This window comes from Acomys minous (genome assembly GCF_964271855.1).
Source record: "Acomys minous genome assembly, chromosome: 1".
NCBI classification, from domain to species: Eukaryota; Metazoa; Chordata; class Mammalia; order Rodentia; family Muridae; genus Acomys; species Acomys minous.
In genome coordinates this window covers 186,789,784-186,808,866 of record NC_140483.1, presented here as the reverse complement: position 1 = coordinate 186,808,866, position 19,083 = coordinate 186,789,784, and the positions used below count along the sequence as shown (strand labels likewise).

The 19,083-nt window shown below is 53.0% G+C and overlaps 1 protein-coding gene across 3 annotated transcripts in view; it reads right to left on the bottom strand.

Moving 5' to 3' along the window:
• The window catches only part of PATJ (PATJ crumbs cell polarity complex component), a 324,218-nt gene that overhangs the window by 146,598 nt on the left and 158,537 nt on the right, over positions 1 to 19,083 (bottom strand). For all 3 annotated transcript variants that reach the window (XM_084769227.1, XM_084769228.1, XM_084769229.1), the window contains one exon: positions 1,275 to 1,471. In XM_084769227.1, coding sequence (XP_084625353.1) covers positions 1,275 to 1,471 — 197 coding nt within the window. The remainder of the gene's footprint in view (positions 1 to 1,274; positions 1,472 to 19,083) is intronic.

Genomic DNA, 19,083 nt, shown 5'->3' with positions numbered 1-19,083 from the left:
ACACTTAATTCTATAACAACAAAGCATTTATAATCCAGTTTTATTATTATAAAATGACAGAAATAATTTCCATTGAAAGTCCTTAGGAACCCCAAAGACAGATGTGTGGCACACAGACATGGCAGTAACAGTAATCTACTGAGCTAGCTCCCATGCTCACCTTTATCACTTCAGTCTCATCCCAAGGGAGTCTATAAACATGAGCTAAAGGCAATAAGCCTGAAGCGTGGATTATAACAGTAAATATATTCTGTCAACTTCACTGTTATTTACTTAATAATTATAGCAGTCAGTGCAAATCCCCAGCGTGGGCTCACTTTATGACACTGAATTACAGAACAAGAAAGGTATTCACAGGAGTGGTGTCTCTGTAGAGAAGGATGCTGTGTAGAGAGAAGCTACAGGGCCTTGGGAGAGCAGGGCGATGCTAATGTCTGTGCGCACTGGCTGCAGAGGCCCCTACTTCCTAAAGACAATGTGATGCCCAGTGTCCTGTGACTGACCTCCCCTAAAATCTACATGCTGGAGAGGCCTTAACAGTGGGTAAACACGAGCAAGAAGTCAGGATGCCAGCTACTAAGTCCTCAGAACAGGACAACAGCTGATCTTGTCTAGTACCAAGTCTGCACTATCTGTTACCTATTATTACACTTTTCAGTTTATAATACAAAGGCTTTTCTGTACCTAAAAAAAAAAATCTCTTTTCTCTAAACTGGAAGCTACTGAATGAAGGAACTGTAAGTACTCGTTTCCTTCTGTCCTAATGGACAGTTGAAAAACAGCTAAATGAAAGAAGGGAACACTAACTTCAATAAACTCAAAACAAAGGCCCCGAATTTAAGCTTAGGAAAACAGAACACTGTTGGAATACTGATGAGGTCATCTGAGTAGTAGCCACCTGAGCACTGGTCTACTCTCTGCTTTCTGTCTCTAAATAAGGAAGCCATGTGACCTTAGCTCGTTACCAGTGTGACAGACTTTAGCTTTTCCCAATAAGAAGTCCACAGACTTAGTACCTTGGCTTATTTTACTTTCCTATGGCAAGGTCTCACATAAGGAAGGCTGGCTCAAGCTCACCATGTAGCAGAAGCTGGCCCTGAACTTCTGATCCTTCTGCCTCTACCTTCCAAGCCCTGCGATTATGGGCAGGGACACCCGGCTAGCTACAGACTTCTTTTTTGGTTCCAACACATTCATAAAATAATCCAAGCTGACTTTTCTGTATGCTACCCTAGCTCTGCACCAGACGGCAAGCTGAAACAAACTGCTCTCACCTCTAGCAGCTCATCTCCAATCCGCATGCGTCCATCTGCAGCCGCTGGTCCCTCGGGGTTGATCCCCACCACAAAGATGCTCATCCGTGACCTGTCTTTGTTGCCAGCGAGACTGAGTCCCAGTCCATTTTTATCCTTTTCCAGTTCGATAATGTGTAATTCTCCAGGCAGGTCTGCATATCTCTGTCTGATCTTTTCTATATTAAAAATGAAAAAAAAAGGGGGGGCATGATTTTATTAAGAAGATATCAGCATTCTGCCATACTTAGTGTGGTTCACCTACGGTGCTCTCTTACAATAGATCACTTAGCATTTTCATGGCCTTGCGGGTAAGCTATAGTTAGGAGTTATTTTAATCTCCACCTGAGCTTAGATTACCTACAAAACTTCTCACTTCTGGTTCCCACTAGCCTGTTTTTCCTTCAGCTACTTACCAAAATATGGGGAACTCATGGCTCCAAGCCTCTACCTTGCCATGAAGGGTTAAAATATTCACTAACAGTGACATATGAGCAAAGAATTTAGTTTTAGAGATAAAATATTGAACCAAACAGTTATTATTTTTTTCTACTCTCCTCAACTTAATGCTTGGCCAGAAAAATATCAATAATTTATTATACTTAAAATATAGTTATTTAAAAATATGTTCGTTACACTAGGGTTGAACCCAAAGTCATGTGTGCGATTGACAGGAGCTTTTCCACTTGCATATAGCACATAAAATATACTTTAAAAATATATAAGCAGCATAAAATAACACTGGATTAAGTGAGTAAATGGAAGAGAGATGAGGATGCCTGTTTAGTTGTCAGATCTGGAAGCAACCACTAACGCCCACACAGCCACCAACAGCAATCAATAACCATTAATAGCCATCAATAGCCATCAGCAGCCATCAACAGCTGTCAACAGCCATCAATAGCCATCAACAGTCATCAATAGCCGTCTAGAGCCGTCAATAGCCATCAATAGCCATCAATAGCCATCAACAGCCATCAGTCAGGGCCATGGTTCATCTCTGTGGGGTTGAACTTCTCCTTCACTGTGTTGAAGGTCCTTTGTTCTTTTGTTTTTTGTTTTTGAGACAGGGTTTCTCTGTATAGCTTTAGCTGTCCTGGACTCCCTTTGTAGACCAGTGTGGCCTCAAACTCACAGAGATCCTCCTGCCTCTACTTCCCGAGTTCTGGGATTAAAGGCTGTGCCACCACACCCGGCTATTGCTGTTGTTGTTGTTGAAGGTCTTAATAAGTCATGGTTTATGCATATTCAACCATCTTTCCATCTTCTGTTTCACCCTGTGTGCTAGCTAGTTTTTAATCAATGTCACACAAGGGGGCGCCACTTAGGAAGAGGGAGCCTTAATTAACTGAGAGAATGCCCATTAGATTGTCTATGGACAAGTCTGTGGTACATTTTTTTTGGCAGCCCAGGTGTGTGGTGCCAGCCCCAGCAGTGGTCTGGGGTTATATAAGAAAGCAGGCAGCTCAAGCCTTGAGGAGCAAGCTAATCAGCAGCGGTGCTCCTCCATGTTCTCTGCTCAGGTCCTGCCCTGTTTTTCACGATGGACTAGAAACTGTAAGTGGACATAAACCCTTTCCTCCTCTAGTTGATTTTGGTTATGGTGTTTATCACAGCAACAGAGGGAGAGCTAAGAAGCCTTGTCACTTCTTCACCATGGTCTAAACTACCTAGCTCGGCCGCTGGTTCCGAACAACCAAACCACACTAGAACCTCAGTAGAGACAATAGTGCTCACAAGGTCTCGCATCCCGCACAGTGCTAGCCCGGGAAGTAAAAGTACAGGAGTGAAAAGGAAAAATGAATGCAGGCGGGTTTGCTTATGTGAGAGTGGCTACAGATCACCATGACAGCAGTCACAAGCTGGCAGACGTAAACATGCTTATGACGAAGCTGGATGTGATAGAAGGTGCCTTTAGGGCCAGCATGCAGGAAGCTAAGGTAGGGGGGTCTCCAGCTCAGGGCCTAAGCTACATATAAAGGCAGAAGAAGAAGAAAGAAGAAAAAGAAGAAGATGGAGAAGAAGAAGAAGGAGGAAGAGGAGGAGGAGGAGAAGAAGGAGGAGGAGGAGGAGAAGGAGAAGGAGAAAGAGAAAAAGAGAAGGCAAGCCAACAAAAACCAAGGACATATAATATATATGTGTGGTCCATCTTTAACTTCCTGAACCCGAGGGCGCTGACCGAGCAGGGCTGGGATTTCAGACCTGGTTCTGGGCTGGAGATTCCAACCCAGGCTCTCATGTTCCCACCATGAGCACTTTACCTACAGAGTATGCGCGCGTGCGCACATACGTGCCCACACACACACACCACAAACACATATACCACACACACACAGCACACATACACACCACACACACATGCACACAGCACACACAACACACACACACACACACACACACACACACACACACACACACACACACACCCTACACCACACTGGATACTGTATCGTTTTTTGAGGCTGGTATAATTTTATTTTGCTGCCGCAGTTCTTTACTGAGGCAGTGTGTCATGTAGGCCATGCTGGCTTCACACTCGGTATGTAACTGAGGATGACCTTGAACTTCTGGCCCTCCTGTCTGACCTCCCAAACGACAGAGCGACAGGGGTGCAACGCTCATGCCTGGCACAGTCCTGACTTTTCACTCTCCTAACAGACAGAGATTCAGCAAGAAATGAAGACTGCTCTCTTATGAAACTTGTTATGTAATCACCAATTTGTGGTTTGGATGTGTAATGTCCCCACAGCTTTTGCATGCAGACTTGGTTCTGTAATGGGGCTGAGCCAGGGCGTGAGGCCTGAGTGAATCATAACAGTTCTCACTGAATCAGTAAAATAATCCGTTATGGATTCATAGCTTAAGGGACTTGGGGAAAGGGTTGTGTCATAAAAGCAAACTCCATTTGCTTCTTGGCCACCATGAAACCACAATTTAATACAACTCAAGCTAAGAACATATTTGGAAGACAGTTAAAAATCAGGAAATCTTTTGTGGAAAATCACCATGGCCGTAGCCTAAAGGACAAGGTTCAAAGATGATTGAGAGAGATGCATTTTTAAGATTAAAAATAAAATAGCTGGTAAAGCAGAAGGATGCTTTCTGACGTTACATCGATGGGTAGGAAAACGTAATGAAGAGAAGATGTTTTAATTCATCAAATAATTAATCAACAGAAGTTTTACAAATAAAGTAGAAAAAGACATCTAACTCCAACGCATAGACTCAAAATCCTCAGGTTTGTGAGGAAATGCTCAAATTTCTGAGTGAATTTAGAATTGCAAATTAAACGGGACATCCAGGGTAGGCTTGTAGACCTTGAGGCCCTGAGTTCTATCCCCCTCCATCCTCACAAATACATGGCATATCAAAATAGTAAGTGAGATATTAAGTAAACGAGGCTTTTAAATAAAGCATATTAACAGACTCCCAAGGGGGGAAACTTTATCACTAGCCTTCGCAGAGCTAAGGAGATACACTGGGGCTGGGATGCTGAGCATAAATGCTGGAAAGCAGCGATTCCAATCTTGCCATATGCAGCTCCCCCATTTGACACAGGTGCTGCCTTACGGTTATCACTGCCACGATAAAACACCACGACCACAAGCAACACGGGGAACAAAGTGTTTATTTCACTCACAGTTCCAAGGAACAGCTCATCATCAAAAACAGTCAGGACAGGAACTTAAACAGGGCTGGAACCTGGAGTCGGGAGCTGCTGCAGAGCCCATGGCTTGCTCAGCCTGCCTTCTTATAGAACGCAGGCCCACCAGCCTGGGGTGATACCACCCGCCATGGACTGGGCCCCTTGTATTAACAGTTAATTAATAACATGCTCAACAGGCTTGCCTGCTGCCTAATCTTATGGAGGCATTTTCTCAGTTGAGGTCCCCCTTTCAGGATAGGTGTCCAGAGGACACGGAAGAGACTGACCCCAGAGCTGTTTGAGATAGCAGAGAGTTGGATGTAACCATGGTGGAGGGTGTCTCAGCATGCCACCGACGAGGAGACATTTAAAGCAGTGTTGAGTGAAAGAACGACAGTGTGAGATGCATACCGTTCCCGCATCATTTACTCAAGACACTAGAAAACACGTGAAGCCCACAGTGCACATTTGCATAAAGAAAGAACGTTCAGAACATCAGAATGGCTCCTTGTTGAGGGCAGAGAGAGGAAGAAAAGGGGACAAAGAAAAGCAGAGGCCTAAAACCAGTGAAGGCTGAAAACTGGATGGTTTCAGAAGGACTTTCATTAATATAAAGAAAGTTCCAGGTTCAAACTTACCTGGTCAATAGGAAAGAAAACAAAAACAAACAAACGAACAAACAACCCAGTCTTTTGAGGCCACTAACTATAGATTTCGTTGCTTAGATGTGTAAGCCAGTGATGACAAGAAGGACTCTGCTTTGGTAAATCTCTATCACACCCAATAAGCAGAATTAACTGTGCTAGGCCCACGCAACCTCTATGAACTACAAATGGACTCTTAGGGACTTGGGAGGGAGTAGACAAAGAGTTAAGTTTAAATGCGTCTCTCATTTGTGAATCTGTTCACACGTCCAACCTATTTGTAAAAATAAGGTTTCCTTAAAAGCAGATGTTCCCTAAAATAACCTTAAACAGGTGTCCAAATAATGCAGAGGAAAGAGAAAAACATGATTTTGTTCCCATTGCTTAGTTAATGATGTTTGAAATTAATCTTGAGTTGATGACAAAGCTGTTCACTTCTTAATTTTGTCAGCCACAAGGAAAGCTGCCTTTTACAGGTAAGAGAAGCTTCCGTCATGATGACAATAAAAAGAAACGAAAAGCCAACAGCCACTCAGTCTCCACTGGCAGTCCTGGGGGAGAGGCCAACAACACCATCCTCTCCCCTTCAGGTTGCTTCTCTGAGTTATTTATTCCCTGTGAGGAGTATGAGGCACACTTTCTGAAGAAATGTCCAAGATCACTGCAGGACCAGTGTTGCCCAGGATGTAAACCACAGACACAGCTGAAAAGCAGTCAAGTAGTTTCAGTTAGGGATGATGAAAATGCTCTGAGGCTATGTAGGGATTGCTGTGCCATATCAGTGAACTTAACGATGGCATACCAAACACCATGAAAAGTGCTAAATTTGTCCTGTTGTTTAAACATACATACACAAAGTCCTATCATTAATCTAATGGACCTCAGAGGCTTGGTTCTCATATTAATCCATGTACAGTCCAAGACATAGATTTATTATCCTTACTTTGTGAGATTAGAAGGTTAATTTTCCTGGCCTGAGCTTTTAAATGCCTTAGTTATATACCCACTGAGTCAATGAGCAAATATTAATGGAATCCACTTGACACTAAAGTTGTAAAACCAAAGGAATTCGTTTAGTGAAATCTGTCACAAGCACACATAGGACTACATGTAACTCAGGGAAATGAAAGAGCTTCAAGAAAATAAAAACTAGGAGCTGAAACTACTTATTTATTTTAATTTATTTATGATACCACCCCCAGAACCAAACCCAGAGCCTTACATATGTGATAAACACCTAATCCTGGAGCCACATTCCTAGGCTCCACCCATCTACGTAGTGAGGGAACAGGAAAATCAATACTGCCCACAAACTGCAGTCAACTAAAGACAAGACTGGTTGGTACATAGCGCTGGAGCCTTGAGGTCAGTTCTAATGATGCTGCATCTAGCTTGTTCCAGTTTTAACTTACTTAATGCTAACAAATGAGCTAGTCAGCTTCCAGTAACATTTCTTTATAGCATCTTCACTTTTGTAGACAGATACAGTAAGTTCAAATTGAAGCTCAGCAGAGCAAATCCTGGAACCAGAGTCGAGCACTCCTGCACGGTTTAGGAGTTTACTGACAGTTCATGGGGTACATTGCAGAGACTCTGGTGAATTTTTCACTCTATTTTCTTTTTTTCTGGTAAGAACGATCTACCATGCCCACATTCCAGCTGTGTGAAAGAAGGCAGAGGCATGAGGCCCCTTGCCAAGGGTGACGCGGCCAGTAGCTGACGCGGATGTAGCTCTAACTGTGTGTCTTCACAGTACTATCCTGAAAGATCTTTCTTTATTTCTTATTCGTTCAACCCACTGCTGCCAGTATCCAATTCATACTTTTGATGTGCTTAGTTCAGGCCACACTTGCCAGAAGGCGTAAACATCGGATTCCCTAAGGGTATTCAGTTGCTCTGTGCTACCAATGCAGATACAGCAGTGCTCCCTAAGAAGGGCGCAGGAAGTCCATTTCAGACCTGAAATCATAAAGCTTTTCCAAGGAGCCTCTTCCCCTTAATAGTAGCACAACTTCATCTGTTCAAAATTTATTAGCACTACTAGAAAAACAATTAATATGCGGACATTATCTTTCATAATCCACTCTACTGGGCTGTGATGGTGACGTCTGATGTGCTCTGCGTGGACAAGGCTCTGGCTTCAATCTCCAGCGTCGCTCTGAAATAAAGCCTGCAGCTCTCACCAGCCACCAGGAAGAACACCAGGAAGGCAAGCGCCGGCTCAGGACACGCTACTCACACGTCAGCCCCAGAATTTATATTACCCTACACCTTGTTTTCAGACTCACAGCTTGGCGAGGATTAAGCCAACCACCCTACCTCTCTGACACACTGATTGTTGCGTTCCCCATCCCTAGGAAGAACTCAAGTCAAAAAACTTTCTCCTACAGCCCCCGCCTGGACTCATGAATTCTGTTTTACAGATAGAAAATGACTTTAGAAGAAAGATTTTGTAAAAGGCCATGAAGTTAGCATAACCAGAAATTAAAACCAATTATTTTCTATCAAGTCATTTTACATGTACCCAATCCTACTTTCAAGATGAACAGACTTTAGATTTCTTCTTCTGTCTAGATCTTATATGCTCTCAACAGCACCTTACATGAAAGAGTCCTCACCACTTATTCCCTCTGTTAGTTTGACTTTTTGTCACAGGTGCCATGAACCCTCAATGGGTAATGAAAAGACACTGCTTTTCCCCCTCTACTACTCCTCAAACATGGTGGCACTTTTGAAAAGAAACAGTGACTGGGCCCCAGGTGCTGAGCTTCCACACTGGCGAGCCTGGGCAATGCTTATGAATCTGTCACTGTGAGAAGGCACTGATGTGACTCCTGTGGGTCAGCACAGAATCCTCTCCTGTGCAATGCTGTGTGCTTTCCTGCAAAGACCAGGGCAGGCGCTCATAAACTCTCACAGGTGTCAGCTTGAAGTCGGCCCCTCACAAGCTGCACCTTGTCTGTACCCCCGTCTCAGGCTGCACCTCGTCTGTACCCCCGTCTCAGGCTGCACCTCGTCTGTACCCCCGTCTCAGGCTGCACCTCGTCTGCACCCCCGTCTCAGGCTGCACCTCGTCTGTACCCCCATCTCAGGCTGCACCTCGTCTGCACCCCCGTCTCAGGCTGCACCTCGTCTGTACCCCCGTCTCAGGCTGCACCTCGCCTGCACCCCCGTCTCAGGCTGCACCTTGTCTGTACTCCCTGTCTCAGGCTGCACCTCGTCTGTACTCCCTGTCTCAGGCTGCACCTCGTCTGTACTCCCTGTCTCAGGCTGCACCTCGTCTGTACTCCCTGTCTCAGGCTGCACCTCGTCTGTACCCCCGTCTCAGGCTGCACCTCGCCTGCACCCCCGTCTCAGGCTGCACCTTGTCTGTACTCCCTGTCTCAGGCTGCACCTCGTCTGTACCCCCGTCTCAGGCTGCACCTCGTCTGTACCCCCGTCTCAGGCTGCACCTCGTCTGCACCCCCCTCTCAGGCTGCACCTCGTCTGTACCCCCGTCTCAGGCTGCACCTTGTCTATACTCCCTGTCTCAGGCTGCACCTCGTCTGTACCCCCCTCTCAGGCTGCACCTTGTCTGTATTCCCTGTCTCAGGCTGCACCTCGTCTGCACCCCCGTCTCAGGCTGCACCTCGTCTGTACCCCCGTCTCAGGCTGCACCTCGTCTGTACCCCCGTCTCAGGCTGCACCTCGTCTGCACCCCCCTCTCAGGCTGCACCTCGTCTGTACCCCCGTCTCAGGCTGCACCTTGTCTATACTCCCTGTCTCAGGCTGCACCTCGTCTGTACCCCCGTCTCAGGCTGCACCTCGTCTGTACCACCGTCTCAGGCTGCACCTTGTCTATACTCCCTGTCTCAGGCTGCACCTCGTCTGTACCCCCGTCTCAGGCTGCACCTTGTCTGTACCCCCGTCTCAGGCTGCACCTCGTCTATACTCCCTGTCTCAGGCTGCACCTCGTCTGTACCACCGTCTCAGGCTGCACCTTGTCTATACTCCCTGTCTCAGGCTGCACCTCGTCTGCACCCCCGTCTCAGGCTGCACCTCGTCTGCACCCCTGTCTCAGGCTGCACCTCGTCTGTACCCCCGTCTCAGGCTGCACCTCGTCTGCACCCCCGTCTCAGGCTGCACCTCGTCTATACTCCCGTCTCAGGCTGCACCTCGTCTGCACCCCCGTCTCAGGCTGCACCTCGTCTATACTCCCGTCTCAGGCTGCACCTCGTCTGTACCCCCGTCTCAGGCTGCACCTTGTCTGTACCACCGTCTCAGGCTGCACCTCGTCTGTACCCCCGTCTCAGGCTGCACCTCGTCTGTACCCCCGTCTCAGGCTGCACCTTGTCTGTACTCCCTGTCTCAGGCTGCACCTCGTCTGTACCCCCGTCTCAGGCTGCACCTTGTCTGTACTCCCTGTCTCAGGCTGCACCTCGTCTGTACCCCCGTCTCAGGCTGCACCTCGTCTGTACCCCCGTCTCAGGCTGCACCTCGTCTGTACCCCCGTCTCAGGCTGCACCTCGTCTGTACCCCCGTCTCAGGCTGCACCTCGTCTGTACTCCCTGTCTCAGGCTGCACCTCGTCTGTACCCCCGTCTCAGGCTGCACCTCGTCTGTACTCCCGTCTCAGGCTGCACCTCGTCTGTACCCCCGTCTCAGGCTGCACCTCGTCTGTACCCCCGTCTCAGGCTGCACCTCGTCTGTACCCCCGTCTCAGGCTGCACCTCGTCTGTACTCCCGTCTCAGGCTGCACCTCGTCTGTACTCCCTGTCTCAGGCTGCACCTCGTCTGTACTCCCTGTCTCAGGCTGCACCTCGTCTGTACCCCCGTCTCAGGCTGCACCTTGTCTATACTCCCTGTCTCAGGCTGCACCTCGTCTATACCCCCGTCTCAGGCTGCACCTTGTCTATACTCCCTGTCTCAGGCTGCACCTCGTCTGTACCCCCGTCTCAGGCTGCACCTTGTCTATACTCCCTGTCTCAGGCTGCACCTCGTCTATACCCCCGTCTCAGGCTGCACCTCGTCTGTACCCCCGTCTCAGGCTGCACCTCGTCTATACTCCCTGTCTCAGGCTGCACCTCGTCTGTACCCCCGTCTCAGGCTGCACCTCGTCTGTACCCCCGTCTCAGGCTGCACCTCGTCTGTACCCCCGTCTCAGGCTGCACCTCGTCTGTACCCCCGTCTCAGGCTGCACCTCGTCTGTACCCCCGTCTCAGGCTGCACCTCGTCTGTACTCCCTGTCTCAGGCTGCACCTTGTCTGTACTCCCTGTCTCAGGCTGCACCTCGTCTATACTCCCCGTCTCAGGCTGCACCTCGTCTGTACCCCCGTCTCAGGCTGCACCTCGTCTGTACCCCCGTCTCAGGCTGCACCTCGTCTATACTCCCCGTCTCAGGCTGCACCTCGTCTGTACCCCCGTCTCAGGCTGCACCTTGTCTATACTCCCCGTCTCAGGCTGCACCTTGTCTATACTCCCCGTCTCAGGCTGCACCTCGTCTGTACCCCTGTCTCAGGCTGCACCTCGTCTGTACCCCCGTCTCAGGCTGCACCTCGTCTGTACTCCCTGTCTCAGGCTGCACCTCGTCTGTACTCCCCGTCTCAGGCTGCACCTCGTCTGTACCCCCGTCTCAGGCTGCACCTTGTCTGTACCCCTGTCTCAGGCTGCACCTTGTCTGTACCCCCGTCTCAGGCTGCACCTCGTCTGTACCCCTGTCTCAGGCTGCACCTCGTCTGTACCCCCGTCTCAGGCTGCACCTCGTCTGTACTCCCTGTCTCAGGCTGCACCTTGTCTGTACCCCCGTCTCAGGCTGCACCTTGTCTATACTCCCTGTCTCAGGCTGCACCTCGTCTGTACCCCCGTCTCAGGCTGCACCTCGTCTGTACCACCGTCTCAGGCTGCACCTTGTCTATACTCCCTGTCTCAGGCTGCACCTCGTCTGTACCCCCGTCTCAGGCTGCACCTCGTCTGTACCCCCGTCTCAGGCTGCACCTTGTCTGTACCCCCGTCTCAGGCTGCACCTCGTCTATACTCCCTGTCTCAGGCTGCACCTCGTCTGTACCACCGTCTCAGGCTGCACCTTGTCTATACTCCCTGTCTCAGGCTGCACCTCGTCTGCACCCCCGTCTCAGGCTGCACCTCGTCTGCACCCCTGTCTCAGGCTGCACCTCGTCTGTACCCCCGTCTCAGGCTGCACCTCGTCTGCACCCCCGTCTCAGGCTGCACCTCGTCTATACTCCCGTCTCAGGCTGCACCTCGTCTGCACCCCCGTCTCAGGCTGCACCTCGTCTATACTCCCGTCTCAGGCTGCACCTCGTCTGTACCCCCGTCTCAGGCTGCACCTTGTCTGTACCACCGTCTCAGGCTGCACCTCGTCTGTACCCCCGTCTCAGGCTGCACCTCGTCTGTACCCCCGTCTCAGGCTGCACCTTGTCTGTACTCCCTGTCTCAGGCTGCACCTCGTCTGTACCCCCGTCTCAGGCTGCACCTTGTCTGTACTCCCTGTCTCAGGCTGCACCTCGTCTGTACCCCCGTCTCAGGCTGCACCTCGTCTGTACCCCCGTCTCAGGCTGCACCTCGTCTGTACCCCCGTCTCAGGCTGCACCTCGTCTGTACCCCCGTCTCAGGCTGCACCTCGTCTGTACTCCCTGTCTCAGGCTGCACCTCGTCTGTACCCCCGTCTCAGGCTGCACCTCGTCTGTACTCCCGTCTCAGGCTGCACCTCGTCTGTACCCCCGTCTCAGGCTGCACCTCGTCTGTACCCCCGTCTCAGGCTGCACCTCGTCTGTACCCCCGTCTCAGGCTGCACCTCGTCTGTACTCCCGTCTCAGGCTGCACCTCGTCTGTACTCCCTGTCTCAGGCTGCACCTCGTCTGTACTCCCTGTCTCAGGCTGCACCTCGTCTGTACCCCCGTCTCAGGCTGCACCTTGTCTATACTCCCTGTCTCAGGCTGCACCTCGTCTATACCCCCGTCTCAGGCTGCACCTTGTCTATACTCCCTGTCTCAGGCTGCACCTCGTCTGTACCCCCGTCTCAGGCTGCACCTTGTCTATACTCCCTGTCTCAGGCTGCACCTCGTCTATACCCCCGTCTCAGGCTGCACCTCGTCTGTACCCCCGTCTCAGGCTGCACCTCGTCTATACTCCCTGTCTCAGGCTGCACCTCGTCTGTACCCCCGTCTCAGGCTGCACCTCGTCTGTACCACCGTCTCAGGCTGCACCTTGTCTGTACCCCCGTCTCAGGCTGCACCTCGTCTATACTCCCTGTCTCAGGCTGCACCTCGTCTATACTCCCTGTCTCAGGCTGCACCTCGTCTGTACCCCCGTCTCAGGCTGCACCTCGTCTGTACCCCCGTCTCAGGCTGCACCTCGTCTGTACCCCCGTCTCAGGCTGCACCTCGTCTGTACCCCCGTCTCAGGCTGCACCTCGTCTGTACCCCCGTCTCAGGCTGCACCTCGTCTGTACCCCCGTCTCAGGCTGCACCTCGTCTGTACCCCCGTCTCAGGCTGCACCTCGTCTGTACCCCCGTCTCAGGCTGCACCTCGTCTGTACCCCCGTCTCAGGCTGCACCTCGTCTGTACCCCCGTCTCAGGCTGCACCTCGTCTGTACCCCCGTCTCAGGCTGCACCTCGTCTGTACCCCCGTCTCAGGCTGCACCTCGTCTGTACCCCCGTCTCAGGCTGCACCTCGTCTGTACCCCCGTCTCAGGCTGCACCTCGTCTGTACCCCCGTCTCAGGCTGCACCTCGTCTGTACTCCCTGTCTCAGGCTGCACCTTGTCTGTACTCCCTGTCTCAGGCTGCACCTCGTCTATACTCCCCGTCTCAGGCTGCACCTCGTCTGTACCCCCGTCTCAGGCTGCACCTCGTCTGTACCCCCGTCTCAGGCTGCACCTCGTCTATACTCCCCGTCTCAGGCTGCACCTCGTCTGTACCCCCGTCTCAGGCTGCACCTTGTCTATACTCCCCGTCTCAGGCTGCACCTTGTCTATACTCCCCGTCTCAGGCTGCACCTCGTCTGTACCCCTGTCTCAGGCTGCACCTCGTCTGCACCCCCGTCTCAGGCTGCACCTCGTCTGTACTCCCTGTCTCAGGCTGCACCTCGTCTGTACTCCCCGTCTCAGGCTGCACCTCGTCTGTACCCCCGTCTCAGGCTGCACCTTGTCTGTACCCCTGTCTCAGGCTGCACCTTGTCTGTACCCCCGTCTCAGGCTGCACCTCGTCTGTACCCCTGTCTCAGGCTGCACCTCGTCTGTACCCCCGTCTCAGGCTGCACCTCGTCTGTACTCCCTGTCTCAGGCTGCACCTTGTCTGTACTCCCTGTCTCAGGCTGCACCTTGTCTATACTCCCCGTCTCAGGCTGCACCTTGTCTATACTCCCCGTCTCAGGCTGCACCTCGTCTGTACCCCTGTCTCAGGCTGCACCTCGTCTGTACCCCCGTCTCAGGCTGCACCTCGTCTGTACTCCCTGTCTCAGGCTGCACCTCGTCTGTACCCCCGTCTCAGGCTGCACCTTGTCTATACTCCCCGTCTCAGGCTGCACCTCGCCTGTACTCCCCGTCTCAGGCTGCACCTCGTCTGTACCCCCGTCTCAGGCTGCACCTCGTCTGTACCCCCGTCTCAGGCTGCACCTTGTCTGTACCCCTGTCTCAGGCTGCACCTTGTCTGTACCCCCGTCTCAGGCTGCACCTCGTCTGTACCCCTGTCTCAGGCTGCACCTCGTCTGTACCCCCGTCTCAGGCTGCACCTCGTCTGTACTCCCTGTCTCAGGCTGCACCTTGTCTGTACTCCCTGTCTCAGGCTGCACCTCGTCTGTACTCCCTGTCTCAGGCTGCACCTTGTCTGTACTCCCGTCTCAGGCTGCACCTTGTCTGTACTCCCTGTCTCAGGCTGCACCTCGTCTGTACTCCCTGTCTCAGGCTGCACCTTGTCTGTACTCCCTGTCTCAGGCTGCACCTCGTCTGTACTCCCTGTCTCAGGCTGCACCTCGTCTGCACCCCCGTCTCAGGCTGCACCTTGTCTGTACTCCCCGTCTCAGGCTGCACCTCGTCTGTACTCCCTGTCTCAGGCTGCACCTTGTCTGTACTCCCTGTCTCAGGCTGCACCTTGTCTGTACCCCCGTCTCAGGCTGCACCTCGTCTGTACCCCCGTCTCAGGCTGCACCTTGTCTGTACCCCTGTCTCAGGCTGCACCTTGTCTGTACCCCCGTCTCAGGCTGCACCTCGTCTGTACCCCTGTCTCAGGCTGCACCTCGTCTGTACCCCCGTCTCAGGCTGCACCTCGTCTGTACTCCCTGTCTCAGGCTGCACCTTGTCTGTACTCCCTGTCTCAGGCTGCACCTTGTCTATACTCCCCGTCTCAGGCTGCACCTTGTCTATACTCCCCGTCTCAGGCTGCACCTCGTCTGTACCCCTGTCTCAGGCTGCACCTCGTCTGTACCCCCGTCTCAGGCTGCACCTCGTCTGTACTCCCTGTCTCAGGCTGCACCTCGTCTGTACCCCCGTCTCAGGCTGCACCTTGTCTATACTCCCCGTCTCAGGCTGCACCTCGCCTGTACTCCCCGTCTCAGGCTGCACCTCGTCTGTACCCCCGTCTCAGGCTGCACCTCGTCTGTACCCCCGTCTCAGGCTGCACCTTGTCTGTACCCCTGTCTCAGGCTGCACCTTGTCTGTACCCCCGTCTCAGGCTGCACCTCGTCTGTACCCCTGTCTCAGGCTGCACCTCGTCTGTACCCCCGTCTCAGGCTGCACCTCGTCTGTACTCCCTGTCTCAGGCTGCACCTTGTCTGTACTCCCTGTCTCAGGCTGCACCTCGTCTGTACTCCCTGTCTCAGGCTGCACCTTGTCTGTACTCCCGTCTCAGGCTGCACCTTGTCTGTACTCCCTGTCTCAGGCTGCACCTCGTCTGTACTCCCTGTCTCAGGCTGCACCTTGTCTGTACTCCCTGTCTCAGGCTGCACCTCGTCTGTACTCCCTGTCTCAGGCTGCACCTCGTCTGCACCCCCGTCTCAGGCTGCACCTTGTCTGTACTCCCCGTCTCAGGCTGCACCTCGTCTGTACTCCCTGTCTCAGGCTGCACCTTGTCTGTACTCCCTGTCTCAGGCTGCACCTTGTCTGTACCCCCGTCTCAGGCTGCACCTTGTCTGTACCCCCGTCTCAGGCTGCACCTTGTCTGTACTCCCTGTCTCAGGCTGCACCTTGTCTGTACCCCCGTCTCAGGCTGCACCTTGTCTGTACTCCCTGTCTCAGGCTGCACCTTGTCTGTACCCCCGTCTCAGGCTGCACCTCGTCTGTACCCCCGTCTCAGGCTGCACCTTGTCTGTACTCCCCGTCTCAGGCTGCACCTCGTCTGTACTCCCTGTCTCAGGCTGCACCTTGTCTGTACTCCCTGTCTCAGGCTGCACCTTGTCTGTACCCCCGTCTCAGGCTGCACCTCGTCTGTACCCCCGTCTCAGGCTGCACCTTGTCTGTACTCCCTGTCTCAGGCTGCACCTCGTCTGTACCCCCGTCTCAGGCTGCACCTCGTCTGTACCCCCGTCTCAGGCTGCACCTCGTCTATACTCCCCGTCTCAGGCTGCACCTCGTCTATACTCCCTGTCTCAGGCTGCACCTCGTCTGTACTCCCGTCTCAGGCTGCACCTCGTCTGTACCCCCGTCTCAGGCTGCACCTCGTCTGTACCCCCGTCTCAGGCTGCACCTTGTCTATACTCCCCGTCTCAGGCTGCACCTCGTCTGTACTCCCTGTCTCAGGCTGCACCTCGTCTGTACCCCCGTCTCAGGCTGCACCTCGTCTGTACTCCCTGTCTCAGGCTGCACCTCGTCTATACTCCCCGTCTCAGGCTGCACCTCGTCTGTACTCCCTGTCTCAGGCTGCACCTCGTCTGTACTCCCTGTCTCAGGCTGCACCTCGTCTATACTCCCCGTCTCAGGCTGCACCTCGTCTGTACTCCCTGTCTCAGGCTGCACCTCGTCTGCACCCCCGTCTCAGGCTGCACCTCGTCTGTACTCCCTGTCTCAGGCTGCACCTCGTCTATACTCCCCGTCTCAGGCTGCACCTCGTCTGTACTCCCTGTCTCAGGCTGCACCTCGTCTGTACTCCCTGTCTCAGGCTGCACCTCGTCTGTACTCCCTGTCTCAGGCTGCACCTTGTCTGTACTCCCTGTCTCAGGCTGCACCTCGTCTGTACCCCCGTCTCAGGCTGCACCTCGTCTGTACCCCCGTCTCAGGCTGCACCTCGTCTGTACCCCCGTCTCAGGCTGCACCTTGTCTGTACTCCCTGTCTCAGGCTGCACCTTGTCTGTACTCCCCGTCTCAGGCTGCACCTCGTCTGTACTCCCCGTCTCAGGCTGCACCTCGTCTGTACCCCCGTCTCAGGCTGCACCTTGTCTGTACTCCCCGTCTCAGGCTGCACCTCGTCTGTACTCCCCGTCTCAGGCTGCACCTTGTCTGTACTCCCCGTCTCAGGCTGCACCTCGTCTGTACTCCCTGTCTCAGGCTGCACCTCGTCTATACTCCCCGTCTCAGGCTGCACCTCGTCTGTACTCCCCGTCTCAGGCTGCACCTCGTCTGTACCCCTGTCTCAGGCTGCACCTTGTCTGTACTCCCCGTCTCAGGCTGCACCTCGTCTGTACTCCCTGTCTCAGGCTGCACCTCGTCTGTACTCCCCGTCTCAGGCTGCACCTCGTCTGTACTCCCTGTCTCAGGCTGCACCTCGTCTGTACTCCCTGTCTCAGGCTGCACCTTGTCTGTACTCCCTGTCTCAGGCTGCACCTCGTCTGTACTCCCCGTCTCAGGCTGCACCTCGTCTGTACTCCCTGTCTCAGGCTGCACCTTGTCTATACTCCCCGTCTCAGGCTGCACCTCGTCTATACTCCCCGTCTCAGGCTGCACCTCGTCTGTACTCCCTGTCTCAGGCTGCACCTTGTCTATACTCCCCGTCTCAGGCTGCACCTCGTCTATACTCCCTGTCTCAGGCTGCACCTCGTCTGTACTCCCTGTCTCAGGCTGCACCTCGTCTGTACTCCCTGTCTCAGGCTGCACCTCGTCTGTACTCCCTGTCTCAGGCTGCACCTTGTCTATACTCCCCGTCTCAGGCTGCACCTCGTCTGTACTCCCTGTCTCAGGCTGCACCTCGTCTATACTCCCTGTCTCAGGCTGCACCTCGTCTGTACTCCCTGTCTCAGGCTGCACCTCGTCTGTACCCCCGTCTCAGGCTGCACCTCGTCTGTACCCCCGTCTCAGGCTGCACCTCGTCTGTACCCCCGTCTCAGGCTGCACCTCGTCTGTACTCCCCGTCTCAGGCTGCACCTCGTCTGTACCCCCGTCTCAGGCTGCACCTCGTCTGTACCCCCGTCTCAGGCTGCACCTCGTCTGTACTCCCTGTCTCAGGCTGCACCTTGTCTGTACCCCCGTCTCAGGCTGCACCTCGTCTGTACCCCCGTCTCAGGCTGCACCTCGTCTGTACTCCCTGTCTCAGGCTGCACCTCGTCTGTACCCCCGTCTCAGGCTGCACCTCGTCTGTACCCCCGTCTCAGGCTGCACCTCGTCTGTACCCCCGTCTCAGGCTGCACCTCGTCTGTACTCCCTGTCTCAGGCTGCACCTTGTCTGTACCCCCGTCTCAGGCTGCACCTCGTCTGTACCCCCGTCTCAGGCTGCACCTTGTCTGTACCCCCGTCTCAGGCTGCACCTCGTCTGTACCCCCGTCTCAGGCTGCACCTTGTCTGTACCCCCGTCTCAGGCTGCACCTCGTCTGTACCCCCGTCTCAGGCTGCACCTCGTCTGCACCCCCGTCTCAGGCTGCACCTCGTCTATACTCCCCGTCTCAGGCTGCACCTCGTCTGTACTCCCTGTCTCAGGCTGCACCTCGTCTATACTCCCCGTCTCAGGATGAGACATGAGAACTTTAGGAGCCCAGTCATGTCTCTCCTCCTTCCCACATCCAAGTGCATCCTCCACCTGCCCCAGAACCAAGAAATTTCCAGTAACTGTATTCTACTCAGTCGGTATAATGAAAGGCAAACTATAGTTTCAAATGGGGAAAGAAAAGCCAAGTTAGCATGCTGGTCAAGCACAGAAGTTGGTCTCTGTCTCTGAAAAATCAAGACAACATTTGCTAACTCCGAAGTTTCCATTCTGGACTGCCAGGCAGCACTCACATCTCTGTAGCACCAGGCCTGTGGTGCCACAGCAGGGGAACCCCACATGGGGCTGAGCTCAGGGCCACCAGGAGTCCTTTTCATGACAGGACACGCGCAGAGGGAAGAAAATGTATGAGAGAACAGTTCTCTTAACACCAACAACAATGTATCATTTTAGAATATCTATCTATCTATCTATCTATCTATCTATCTATCTATCTACATACATATATATATCATCCAGCCAGATTCTTCCATAAAATAATGATTTAAAATTCATATTTTCTTTTATTTACACAAACATATATACATAATCCAGACATACCCACTGACAAATTACATGATACTAGGCTTAAGCATTAAAATGGTGTTAAGGTGATGCAGG